The 14,189-nt window shown below is 35.4% G+C and overlaps 1 protein-coding gene across 1 annotated transcript; it reads right to left on the reverse strand.

The window, feature by feature from the left end:
* Nucleotides 1-209: 209 nt before the first annotated feature.
* LOC141296170 (ensconsin-like) lies at nucleotides 210-12,897 on the reverse strand. Its single transcript, XM_073827450.1, has 16 exons — nucleotides 12,811-12,897; nucleotides 12,366-12,616; nucleotides 9,367-9,480; nucleotides 8,255-8,329; nucleotides 8,001-8,164; nucleotides 6,704-6,809; nucleotides 6,474-6,587; nucleotides 6,140-6,288; nucleotides 5,910-6,031; nucleotides 4,529-4,713; nucleotides 4,199-4,346; nucleotides 3,820-3,994; nucleotides 3,412-3,513; nucleotides 2,015-2,065; nucleotides 1,750-1,942; nucleotides 210-342 (listed from the first exon to the last, which is right to left on the reverse strand). Exons 2-16 carry the CDS (start codon nucleotides 12,496-12,498, stop codon nucleotides 332-334), a joined length of 1,842 nt encoding a protein of 613 aa, XP_073683551.1. The 5' UTR covers nucleotides 12,499-12,616; nucleotides 12,811-12,897; the 3' UTR covers nucleotides 210-331.
* Between the last annotated feature and the right edge of the window lie 1,292 nt (nucleotides 12,898-14,189).

Genomic DNA, 14,189 nt, shown 5'->3' on the forward strand with positions numbered 1-14,189 from the left:
TTTGGTGGGTAGTCTATCTTTAAGTCATTAAGTATTATTCAAGTATTATTATTATTACTATTATTATTATTATTATGAGAATCTTAGCACATACCCAAGGTTATCTGACTACTGAGCGATGCATGACGTCACTCTAGCAAATCAAGCTGTAATTCAGATATTTTAATTGGGCAGTAGAGAACTGTAATGTGTAGAAGGAAGTGTGACTATTCAACTACAGGTTTATTAAAGTGCAGGGAAATCAAGTGCATATGTTTTTCTTGTGTTTTCAGAAAGACAAGCTTGCTGAAGTTGCTCTGACGGTCTTGGCATCGTGTGACAGGTCCGTGGGTTAAATAACCTCTAAAGCAAAGGAAACGTTAACGTTTTGTATACCAACTGCATAACAAATTTAAATTTTGAATTTACTTAAATCAGAAGTCAAAAGTTTACATACACCTTGCAGAATCTGCAAAATGTGAATTATTTTACCAAAATAAGAGGGATCATACAAAATGCATGTTTTTTATTTAGTACTGACCTGAGTAAGATATTTCACATAAAGGATGTTAACATATAGTCCATAAGAGGAAAATAATAGTTGAATTTATAAAAATGATTCATGTTCAAAAGTTTACATACACTTGATTCTTAATACTGTGTTGTTACCTGAATGATCCACAGCTGTTTTTATTTTTTTGTTTAGTAATAGTAGTTCATGAGTCCCTTGTTTGTCCTGAAGTTAAACTGCCCGCTATGCTTCAGAAAAATCCTTCAGGTCCCACAAATTCTTTGGTTTTTCAGCATTTGTGTATTTTGACCCTTTCCAACAATCACTGTATGATTTTGAGATCCATCTTTTCGCACTAAGGCACTCATATGCAACTATTACAGAAGGTCCAAACGCTGACTAATGCTTCAGAAGAAAAAACAATGCATTAAGAGCCAGGGGTGTAAACTTTTGAACAATGAAAATGTGTACATTGTTCTTTTTTTGCCTAAATACCATATTTTTAATTCAGTACTGTACCCTTCAGAAGCTTCGGAAGATACTTGCATGTTCTGTTCTGGCTCTTGATGCATCGTTTTTCCTTCTGAAGCATCAGTGAGTGTTTAAACGTTCTGTAATAGTTGCATATGAGTCCCTCAGTTGTCCTCAGTGTGAAAAGATCCATCTCAAAATCATACAGTCATTGTTGAAAAGGGTTCAATACACACAAATGCTGAAAAACCAAAGAATTTGTGGGACCTGAAGGACTAATAAAGAAAAACTGGGCAGTTGAACTGTTCAGGACTAACAAGGGACTCCTGAACAAATATCACTAAACAAAAAAAACTAAAAAAAAAAAACTTAGTTGTGGATCATTCAGGTAACAACACAGTATTAAAAACAAAGTGTATGTAAACTTTTGAAAGGGGTCATTTTTATAAATTCAACTCCGGTCCGTACTAAATAAAAAAAATAACATGCATTTTGTATGACCCTCTTATTTTGGTAAAGCAATTAACATTTTGCAGATTTTGCAAGGTGTATGTAAACCTTTGACTAAAACTGTATTTATAATATAAAAACAGATGTATTGCATTCAATAGTATACTATGCCAAGTATTTAAATAAACTAGTTTTTAATCACCATCCTTGCCTAATATTTGATATAATCCTTGAATAATAAGATTTAAACTTGAGTTATGTAATATTAACATAATACATTAATTTATGTTAGATTTACATGCAGATTTACGTAAAGTCAGATGAAGGCATTCACATACCAGTTTGCTGATGGGCTTGTATCTCATCCAGGCCAGAAAGACTGCGGAAGGACCGTCGCTCCTTGAAGGCCACAGTAGGAAGCATATCCTCCTCGTCCCTCAGCTCCAGCTTTGGCGTATTTCCTGGACCTGGTAGCCTGATTAGAGCCTTCGCGTTCTCACAAGGCAAGTTGTCCTTCACTGATGCAGTTTTCTAAAGGGGACAAAAAGTGAGCAGAGCCTCTAGATGGGGCATAAACAAAGCTCCTGCCAGTGATAGTCTTACCTTGTTGTCAGAGTCTGTCTTTCTTGTTCTTTTCATGATTTCCTCCAGGCGCTGATTGAAAAATTGCACAAAGCACAATACACATTAGGGTCGGTAAGATTTATGTTTTTAAAAGAAGGCTCACAAAGGCTGCATTTATTTGATGAAAATACAGTAAAAGCAGTAATGCTGCAAAATATGAATATTATTTTTTCTATTTTAATGTTAAAATATAATTTATTCCAGTAACGATAAGAATTTTCAGCATTTCTCCAGTTTTCGATGTCACATGGTCCATCAGAAATCATTTAAATATGCTGATTTGGTGGTCAGTAAAACATTTCACACAACAGCTGCATAATATTTAAAAAAAAATTCAAAAGAACAGTATTTTGTAATCTTTTGTAATATTTTATCCACTGCCACTTTTGATCAATTTAATGCATTTTTGCTGAATAAAAGTATTCCTTTTTTTAAAGGGAACCCTGGCTATTAATACTTATGACTTAATATGACTTAATATAATGTAAATCATGACTTTTACTGAACTATGTCGAAGAAAACCTATTTAAAAAATCTTGAATCTCATCTTTTCATACATTTTAGACTATGGGGTGGCATTATTTCAATGATGTAAAATGGTTGCTCTCAGTGAGCTACTGGCGCTATCTGTTGCTATTTTTAACACAACACAACTCTGTATATGCAACTCAGAAAATAAAATATATGATACGATTCCACAATGTGCGGCTTTTGGATGTAATTTATTAGTCGAAGGGCAACAAGAGAAACTATGCAAATCTTTACTGCTTTCCTAGTAAAAGGAAGAGGCGAAAAGAACGGGAAGATCCTTAACTTCCTTAAGACCTGCGTCTTTGTTCTCTCCACTTGAGCCCTGATGCCTTCGAGACTTTTAGTAGAGCTCAGCACAGCCACTAAAAGAGCTTACAAATTGCAGAGACAAGAAATGCTAGATGCCATCCTGAGTTTCTTGGCATTGAAATAACTCAATATCTGGGGACGTTTAGACTCCTTGTGGGGAAAAATCTATTTAGTTTAAGCCTCTTTAAACTCTTTCAGTAGTTGTGGTCATCGTATCAGTATTTTATTTCCTGAGTTGTGTTGTGGTAAAAATAGCAACAGGTAGCGGCAGTAGCTTACTGAGAGCGACCATTTTACGTAATTGAAGGAATGCCGCTCCCATAGTCCAAAATTTGTATAAAACGATGTGGATTTTTTTAAATAACGTAAAACTTTAATATTTTCAGTAAGAGACATCATTTACATTATATTAAGCCATACAATTCTTAATACACAGGGTGTATTAAGAAAGAAAGAAAGACGGACCCCAAACTCGCAATATTCAGAAAGGTATTAATGTTGTATACACATGTGAAAATGAATGTGTTTCTAAGTACCTTTTTTCTTTCTTGGCGTTCGGCCTCCTCTTTCTGGAAACGACTCTCTCTTTCCAGCCTCTGCTGCTCTGCCAGCACCCTCTGACGAGCCTCTAGCTCTCTCTGAGAATGCATTATAGAAATGTTTTATTATTTCCAATCATCCATTTAATAAATGAATCTAGCTTTATTTAAGGGGAACAAATAAATGGTCTGAAGACATGTAAGATGATAATGTGAGAGGAGCACAGGAATCACTGTATTTAAAGCCTGATGTGTGTATTTTTTGGACTTTCACTTCCCCATTAGTCAAACTCCAGCTCAAAATTTGTTCACTTTTCAGTTACACGTTTAAATGGTGTACTTAATTGTTTTAATATATTAAACTGGGTTGGTAAACATGATTTAAACATCCAAAACTTGTAATACCTGCTGTTGAAGCCTGTTTTCCTCCTCTTTCTGTCTGTGAGCATTTTCCTCTTCAGCCTTCAGTTGCTCTTCTTCCTCTCTCTTCCTCTTCTCCTCCTCCTCCAGTCTTAGGGCCTCTGCTTCCTGTCTGGCTTGTTCTTCAGCTCTCCGACGAACCAGTTCCTCTCTGCTCTTTCTGCAAAGATGAGCCACACAATCTCAGTTAGGTGCCTAATTAATTTATTCAAATACAGAATTTTAAGAATATCTGTTCAGTAACAAGTTCTTTTCATTTTACAAACACAATTTAGCATTGATAATCAAAAGCAGTTGTAAAACAACAAGACACAAAGAGGACTTTGACTGATTGAGGCAAGGTAATTCAAAAAAAAATAAAAACCTCTCTATCTCCTCTTTCAGTCTGCGTTCTTCTATCTCCTTCTCTCTCTGGAGTCGGGCTTGTCTCCTTTTCTCAGTCAGCAGGCGAGTGGCCTCTTCAGGGTCTGTTGTCCAAGCAGTAAGTTTGACTTGACCGATCTGACATGGTCCTAAAATTAAAGGAAAAAAAAAAGGAGAAGAGTATGTGTGTGTGTGTGTATGTGTGTGTGTATGTGTGTGTGTGTGTGTGTGTGTGTGTGTGTGTGTGTGTGTGTGTATATATGTATGTGTGTGTGTGTGTTTTTACAGTATATATCATTAGAAAATGCATCTGATTAAGTCTTTCACTAACCATTACAAATCTGAGAGCCTGCTAGTGGATTCGGAGGCCCATTAGTAGCTGGATTTGACTGAAGTTGGTTATCTTGCAGACACTGAGCAAGTGTTTCCTCAGATTCTAGATCCACCTCTTCTGGCAGTGGAGGCAAACTATCTTGTTTAAGTGTGGCTTGTCTGACGTGTGATCTGTTCTGCAGCCTTGGAAATGGATAAAGAAAGAGAGAACGGGTCAAAATGACCAGCATTATAATTTCAAGAGTGTGGGGAAGGTTTACCACAAGTTAGACCTCTTTAAAGCTGTACTGCAGAATTTTAGCCTTTCTGTTGCCATCTGTGGTTGAATCGTAAAATTTCAAGTTACTGCAAAATGTTAACTATTTATCCAAAATAAGAGGGGTCAAACAAAATGCATGTTTTTTTTATTTAGTACTGACCTGACTAAGATATTTCACATAAGGTGTACATATAGTGACAGTAATAGTTGAATTTCTAAAAATGACACTGTTCAAAAGTTTGCATACACTTTATTCTTAATACTGTGTTGTTACCTGAATGATCCACAGCTGTTTGTTTTGTTTTGTTTTATTTAGTGATAGTTGTTCATGAGTCCCTTATTTGTCCTGAACAGTTAAACCGCCTGCTGTTCTTCAGAAAAAAATCCTTCAGGTCCCACAAATCCTGTGGTTTTTCAGCATTTTTGTGTATTTGAACCCTTTCCAACAATGACTGTAGATTTTGAGATCCATCTGTTCACACTGAGGACAACTGAGGGACTCATATACTCTATTACAGAAGGTTCAAACGCTCACTGATGGCTTCAAAAGCTTCAGACAAAATAAGAAATGGAAAATGTACACATCCTCATTCTGTTCAAAAGTTTACACCCCCTGCTCTTAATACATTGTTTTTCCTTCTGGAGCATCAGTGAATGTTTGAACCTTCTGTAATAGTTCCATATGAGTCCCTCAGTTGTCCTCAGCATGAAAAGATTGATCTCAAAATCATACAGTCATTGTTAAAAAGGGTTCACATACACAAAAAATGCTGAAAATCCAATTCAAAAGAATTTGTGGGATCTACAGGATTTTCTGAAGAACAGCGGGTACGAAAAAACACAGATCATTCAGGTAACAACACAGTATTAAAAACAAAGTGTATGTAAACTTTTGAAAGGGGTCATTTTTATAAATTCAACTCAGGTCAGCACTAAATAAAAATAACATGCATTTTTGTATGATTCCTCTAATTTTGGTAAAATCATTAACATTTTGCAGATTCTGCAAGGTGTATGTAAACTTTTGACTTCAACTGTATAAACCTAAAAATTCCAGCCATATACAGCTTTGATATTGTTTCTCCTAGACAGCAATGATATAAAACAGAAATTGCCATACCATGATGTTGGGAGGACAGAATTCTCTGGTGGGTTTGTGTCCTGTTTGGGCTTGATTTCATTTGTTGTTGTTTGTAGTTGTGGCTTTTTCAAATCCTGTCCCTCAGAATCACCTTTTGCCACCTGAAATATTTTTTGTCTCACAACATACTGCATGTGTTTTTTTTTACAAAGTAACATTTATTTTTATATTTACACAAACAGTTTAAATATGAATGTGAACTCTCTCACCAGCTCTCTTTTGGTGATTCTGCGGATGGGAACACTTGGACTTGCGCTTGCTGGCCTGTTTTGCATTTTCACACTGTGCACCTGGGGCTTCCGTTTGGTGCTGGAGTTCATGGTATGACATGAGGCTGAACGACGACAAATATGAACAGCTGAAGACGTATGAGGTGAATCAATGAGGATGAATGAGTACACAGATATAGGTTGAAGCAATGAGAATGCGAAGAAGAGAAGAAGAAGAAATCAGGAAGCTGATATTTTACACCCAGCTGCAGACTTTTAGTTTTTTCTTTAAATGTCTGAATGAAAGCTGCAATTCCTCAGTTCGAAGTGATACCTGTGTCTCGTGACAGACACACAGCGCTTCTGCTTCGGGCTAGATAAGAGACGGTAGGAGTCTGAAGACGACGGACAAGGTCAATCTCCCATTGACTAAGACAGCGGCGTTTAGCTAGAGGAGAGCAGAAAGCAAAGAGGCTTGCAGGAAGTGGCAAGAAAGGGAGTTGGAAAAATAGATGCAAGCCTAGAAGAGGGTTTTAGTGCTAGTTATTGCAATGAAATATTCACCATTATTGTTTTCGTTCTTGGTGACCTTTCGTGAGCAGTGGCCAGGTTTCTGTTTGACCTTCTGAATTTTCTCCATTGTCTTCTTCACCACAAACTCATAACGCTCCTAAAACAAGAGATGAAAACACTCCCATCATCCAATGCTCTGTATGTTTTTAATAATGGTTACGAAATCTCCACATCAAATTTTCATCGCCGTTGCTGCAGTCAGTAATACAGTGTTTATCAAACCCACACAAACAGATGGTTTACACTACCAGTCAAAAATCTGGATGCATTTGACTGAATTTGTTCCTCATGATTCTGAAAACTTTTTGATCTCAAGCTTTATGCTTTAAATTAGTTACATTTATGTATTAAAATTAAAATTTCAAGGTATTTTTACTGCTTAAAATAACTGTTATCTATTTGATTATATTTTAAATGTAATTTATTCCTGTGATTTAAAAGCAATTTTTTTGGATCATTAATCCAGTCACATGATCCTTCAGAAATCGGTTTAATATTCTGATTTGCTGCTCAAAAAAACATTTATGTTGATGAGTATATTTTTTTTCAGGTTTCTTGATAAAAAGAAAGTTCAGAAGAACAGCATTTATCTGAAATGGAAATCTGATTCTTTTGTAACACTATAAATGGCTTTATCATCACTTTTGATCAATTTAAAGCATCCTTGATAAATTTCTAATATCTCCTAAGACCTAATAAAATGCTGAAAATTTAGCTTTGATCACAGGAATAAATTATATTTTAAAGTATTCAAATAGAAAGTAGTTATTTTAAATAGTAAAAATATTTTAACATTTTACTGTTTTGCTGTACTTTACATCAAATAAATGCAGGCTTGGTGAGCAGAAGAAACTTCTGAAATCTTACTGTTCAAAAACTTTTGACTGGTAGTGTATAAACTCAAAACTTTAAAAAATGAATAAATTAAACTTTAGTTTAGAAAATATTTATATTAAAATATTTAAATTATATATATATATATATATATATATATATATATAATTTAAAATTATTCAGTAATGTGTCCAAACGTTAACTGGTAGTTTATATAAATGTTTAATAAATTCTCATAATCTTTAAAACACTTTAAAAAGTTTGTCTTTAAGTTTGTAGACAGATTGCACTTCAATTTATGTATAAAAATTCCATTTGTCTGTCCATTCTGATGATTTCTATTGATTTGTTTCCCCCTGTAATGTCCAAACTCTTCGCTTATAGCATATATAAGCTATACAAACAATTTCTCCCACCAAACATCAGTCACCATCTTTCTCATCCACAAACTTACTTTTTCTTCTTTGAGTTTCTGCTTGCGTTTCTCCTCGACCGCCATCCTCCTCCTTTCCTCTCTTTGGCGCTGCTCCTCCAACTTCTTCCGTCGCTCCTCAAGGTGTTTCTCGTAGAACTGCTTGGCCCGCTCTTGCCTCGCCAGCCAACTGCGTTCGCGCAGCACTACAGTTCAGGGACACCAAGAAAAACTTAAAGCTTTCTGTTTGTTTTTCAACTGGTAATGATGTTACATATTCAGAGTAAGAAAAATACCCAGCTGTTTTTGGTACGCCTCTCTGCGTTCCCGGGCCAGTCGCAGTCTCTCGTCCACTTTAAGCGCATTTGATTCTAAAGTACAAAATATTCATTCTGAAATTTTACATGCAGCACTTAATACAGTAAATCCAACTACACACTATATTGCCAAAAGTATTGGGACACCCCCTTCTAATGAACAGGTTTGACCATTTTAGTAATTTCCATGAGTACAAATCTTAATGTTTAAGCATAAAATTATATTATAGGTGATTGTGTGCTTCAAATTTTACAGCAACATGTTTGACAGGACCCTCTTCAATTCTAACATGACAAAGCCTTTGTGTATTAGGCAAGGTTAAAAAAGAAATGATGAATTCAGTCAGTGTGGAAGAATAACCAAAGTCCTAATCTCAGCTGAACACCTCTGGTGTGAGTTTAAATGCAGACCTTGAGCCAAAAACTCATCACCAAACACCAATGACTTGTACATACACTATATGGACAAAAGCATTGGGACACCCCTTCTTTAGAACAGAAAAAGACAGTTCCAAATCTGTGGCAACTAAGATGGAAACAATTCATGTATTTATAAATTTCATTTTCATCTCCATTGCAGCCGTTTTGGAAGTGTCAAATGACCCATAGTTGCAACTCATTGGTGTTTGGTGATCAGTTTTTGGCTCAAGGTCTGCATTTAAAGTCACACCAGAGGTGTTCCGCTGAGATTACGACTTTGCTTACTGCAGACCAGCCAAGTTCTTTAACATTGACTGAATCAGTCATTTCTTTTTGAACCTTGCTTTATACACACAGGCATTTTCATGTTTGAATAGAAAAGGGTCCTGTCAAAGCTGTTCCTATCAAATTAGAAGAACACATTAGAACATCATATGCCTAAACATTAGGATGTTTACCCATGTTAAAAATAGTAGTAGTAGTAATAGTAGGTAAACCTGTTCATTAGAATGGGGTGTCCCAATACTTTTGGCAATATAGTGCATGTTGGAATAAAGCATCTGCGAAGACTCCGCTTTAAGGACAGAATCATTATTGACATTGTATCCATGGCAGCTTTGTGAAAGAAAAATGCTAATTGAATTGACGTATAAATATTAGATATCCTAGACCTGTGTTATTTTCATTTTGTTTGTTGATATTCATCTGTGCGTATTTGATGTTCAGCAGAGCACATGCTTTTCTTGTTTGCTCCAGGGTTGTGGGTTTCACATCAGATCTGGAATCTGGGGAAAAAAAGAGAGAAGCTGTTTACTTGGTGCTCAGAAAAAAAGATAAATGGACCCCAAATGGGAAAGTTTTTAAACATTCTGCTGAAACCCAGTTTGAAAAGCAGACTGGCAGGTTAGAAGGTAAGGGGTGTGAAGATTTACATTACGACAATGGGGAATGCATGGCATAGTAGGAGTCTTTTATGATTGATCTCTTTGTCTTTACAAATTCTTGAAATAAGCAAACAAGGATGTTACTTCTAACCTTTGAGTGACACTTGTATCGGTTTCATTGTTATTCGGGCAAGTACCAATCCCATTGTCTCATGGGTGTTTCCCCCTTGAAAGTGTAAGTTTGGGGTAATTAACTTTTTTAAAAGAAACAAATACTTTTATTTAGCAAAGAGACATTCAAATCGTTTGAAAAAAAGAAATCATTGTTTTGTTTACTTCAGAATTATTCTGTATTTTGTCCAGACTTTTCACTGGTAATTTATATAAATGTAAAAAAAAAAAAAAAATGTAAACATCAATCTGAAAGTTTGTTTTTAGTTTAGACAGGTTACACCTTAATGTATGTATAAATTCCATCTGTCCATTCATTTGACTGATTTTTATTGTCCCAACTGTTTACTGGTTCTAAGCGTTAAAAAAAGTCTAAGTTTGGGGTCGTTAACTTTTTTTCAGCAAAGATGAATTAAGTTGTTTAAAAGTGAAAGTAAAGATATTTAGATCTCTATTTCAAATAAATTCTGTTCTTTTGAACTGAACTTTTGAACCATCTCGAATATTGAAAGAAATTGTGGTTTCTGCAAAATTAGGAACTTAAACAATTTTGAAAATTGTTCACTTCAAAATTATTTGTACTTTTGTCTAGATTTTTCACTGTTAGTTTATATAAATGTTTTTTTTTTTTTTTTTTTTTTTCATAATCTTGAAAAAATATTTGTTTTTAATTAAGCTTGTGAAGATTACACCTTAATTTATATATATATATATATATATATATATATATATATAATATATCTATCCATATCCATCTGTCCATTAATTTTATATAATGTCCAAACTGTTTACTGGTAGCATAATTGTAAAATAGTGTAAGTTTGGGGTCATTCACTTTTTTTTTTTTTTTTTTTTAAGAAATAGATTAATTAAATTGTTTAAAATTGACAGTAAAAAAATAGATTTCTATTTCAAATAAATGCTGTTCTTTTGAACTGTCTATTTATCAAAAAATCCTCAAAGAAATTGTGGTTTCCACAAAAATATTAAGCAGCACAACCAACTCTGTCTGTCTGTCTGTCTTTGATATAATGTAAATGAATGTCCTAGTCACGTTACTCATTTGGTTAAATAAACATTACTTACACTATCAGAGAAACTGTTCTATTTTGTATTTTTACATTAACGATGTAATCAAGATTCTGTTCATTAAAGCCAAGTATGAATCTCATCAAGTTAGTGTTTTTAAGCATTTCACATTTTTTCCAAAATAATAACTCAAGGCAATAACAATTTAAACAGTATGTTTTATTGGTGAACGTATGTTCAGCTATTTTTTTTAACAGTGAACTTTTAACCATTTTTTTTTTTTTGGGTCATCAAAGCTTGCTAAATATTGGTCACAGACACAAAGATTTACTTGAAATGTCACTAAGCTGATTAGTCATTAAAAAAACTCCCACAGATTATGTTTTTGGGCCATTTCAAGTCTTATATCGACATAACAAAGTAGTTATATCTGTGTAGGTTGTCCACTTACATTTTTTTAAATTAGTATAATGCCATTAAATGGCATTATCTTGTTCATTCGGACTGATTTGCGAACACGGAAAGTGCACAAACAAAGAGGCGGGATTTATCGCATAAATTAATCATAACCAGTCATATCCAATAATATAATGATAGAGGCATTGCCTCCTCTCACGTGACTTTTCCCCATTCTTTCTCAATTCCCCCTAACAAACTCACTGTACACTTTAGGGAGTCTGTTAAAACTCAATAGGCTCAGGGGAGGCGAGATAGACTGTTGGACAATGTTTCTTTAGCAAAACAAGTGATTTATACACTTTCTAATGTTATAATTTGTAGTACTGGCTTTTTTATTTTTGTACTACAACACCTTCTCCCTTGCCTCCTCAGAAGAAGACGAAGATGATAGAAAAAAATATATGATAATTTAGTGTTTTTTAGCAAATACACACTTGACCTCCCATACTTTGCAAACTGTTCTAAGTGTCTTTAAAAACACCCCCATAAACAAATCTTGAGGGCCAAGAGGCAGATATAAAGATGAACATGAGGCCTGTCTCATGCCAGTTTTGACTTTGTCCTCTGAATCAAGACAGCCCAAGGCCTGCCGACCATAACAAAGGCAACATTTGTTGTACTCTCGCTGTGTAGAACAACAAATTCAGCGCCTGACCAAAGAGTACGTGGCGATGGAGAACTCTTGAGGTGAACTTCACACTCCAGATCACCACAACAATAATATCTAGGGGTGAAGTGCAGAGCACGACATTCGCCAAACCTATCAGAACCGCTGAATTTGCATGCATATTTTAGTCACTTGGTTTAAGAAAATGAAAGCAGACATGCTTGACATCGTGGGGGCGTTACATAACCGACATCTATCATGTGATGCAAGACCCTTATAAACACCTTTAGCACAGCTAGCATCATCACACACATACATAACCCATTCCTAATACGTCACCATCTAAGCTAACCATGAAGAAATGCATTTTTATTATAGATCTAACAGCTTATGCCACCTAAAAGGATCTGTATATGTTTGTATACAATATTTTAGGATGCATATGCTCCGAGTTGTATTCTGAGTTGAATTAGCAGATGCACTTAATGAATGTAAAATTTTTCATCTGCATTTTACCAACCTCTCTGCTTCCTCGCAGTGTCGCACATCTTCATCCGTCCCCTCTCCGAGATCGCAGCGAGACCCAGCTCTGCTGTTCTGCTCGTCTTCCTCCACTCCCGTTCCTGCTCTGCCAGGCTCAGATGAGCTGGCATCTTACAGTGAGTGTGTGTCTGTGTGTGTCCGTCTAATACATGTAGAGCATCTGTGTTCCCTGTGCACAAGTCTTCAGCCAACGGCTTATCAGTGCATCTCTAACAGGGAATAGCCTGGCTGAGAGAAAGAGAAAAAGAGAGAGAGACAGTGTGTAAGAGTGTGAGACTGAAAGTCTTCCTGAGGGAGATTGTGTGAGCAGCTGATTTGCTCCTGTCTGGGCTGCGTCCAGCACACGTGCATCCCAAGCAAACTCAGTAAGCATCCGTGAGTACAGAGTGCACATGTGCCATGCTCTCACAAAAGAAACCCACCCATGTTGTTATCGGAAGTGTGTTTCCCTTTAAAAATCCATAGAGCTCTTTGTATTGCATCGGCCGGTCACATTGAGTGCGTGCGAGCAGCTGCGGCAAGGATGAAGTATTCACAATACAACAAAAGAGAGAGTTGGATGCAAGTGGTTGCCTGGGTGACCGTGATATGCAAAATTGTGGGAGGCATGACACTGCATGCCAGTGTCTAGAAATAGCAGCAGTGAAAACACATTTATCCTGCACATTGATTAGTGCAATTAAAGATTCTAGTTCCATAGAGTCCATGTGTATTTTCACATCCTGTAATGCTTTTCTTTTGATTGGCTTTGAGGATCTGCTCTTAGACAGAGATGACGTTATGCCTCTGCTATCTGTTAGTGTGCTTTTTATGTAATAGCTCACAAGTGTTATATTGCATTTGTCTTATTGTAGCAAATAGCAACTTGCAGTACATGTTTAGGGACTGTCACCCTGGAGCGTTGGGTTGGGTGAACTCATAAATCAGCACTCCCTTTCAGCACTCCGTTTTGAACCTACACGCTGTAATCTGTAAACCACTAAGCTGCACCACTCATGCAGACAGAGACTACAGACTATGTTTTCACACTTTCACACTCTGTTTACTCCATATAATTTCAAATTCTGTACAAACTCCTTTGTTTGGCTAGAAAAATGCTACTGAAAAGTCCTTTGGTTATTGTGTATTAAAAAAAAAAGTACAGTTCATTGAACACAAAATGAGCAGTTATGGGGCAGGGCGTGTTGTCAAATGGGTGACTTTAGGCATTTACACAAACTATTTAGCAAAAATGTTATCAAGTTTTTTTTTTTTTTGGTGTATTATTTTAATTACTTTAATATGAATATCTAAATTTGTGTGTGTGTGTGTGTGTGTGTGTGTGTGTGTGTGCGCATATGTAGAGGTTTGGATCTGTATTGCTTGTTTTATTTTTTATTTTATAGTTTTAGTAATTTTAGTACTTCAGCTTAAACCCGTTGCTAAGGTAATATTTAAAAGTTTATTTTATCTAATTTTTTTATTTGATTAAATATTGTATTTATATTTGTAGTATTTTATTTGTGTTAATTGAATTAATGTAAATTTAAACTTAAAATGATTATTTATATATATATATATATATATATGAATGACACAAATATTAGTTTTCACAAAGTTTGCTGCTAAACTGCTTTTAGATCTTTGTTTCAGTTGTTTCTGTGATGTACTGAAATATAATTACAAGCACTTCATACGTTTCAAAGGCTTTTATCGACAATTACATGACATTTATGCAAAGAGTCAGTATTTGCAGTGTTGGCCCTTCTTTTTCAGGACCTCTGCATGCTCTCAATCAACTTCTGGGCCAAATCCTGACTGA

The sequence above is a fragment of the Garra rufa genome, chromosome 21, assembly GCF_049309525.1.
Source record: "Garra rufa chromosome 21, GarRuf1.0, whole genome shotgun sequence".
In the NCBI taxonomy this organism is placed as follows: domain Eukaryota; kingdom Metazoa; phylum Chordata; class Actinopteri; order Cypriniformes; family Cyprinidae; genus Garra; species Garra rufa.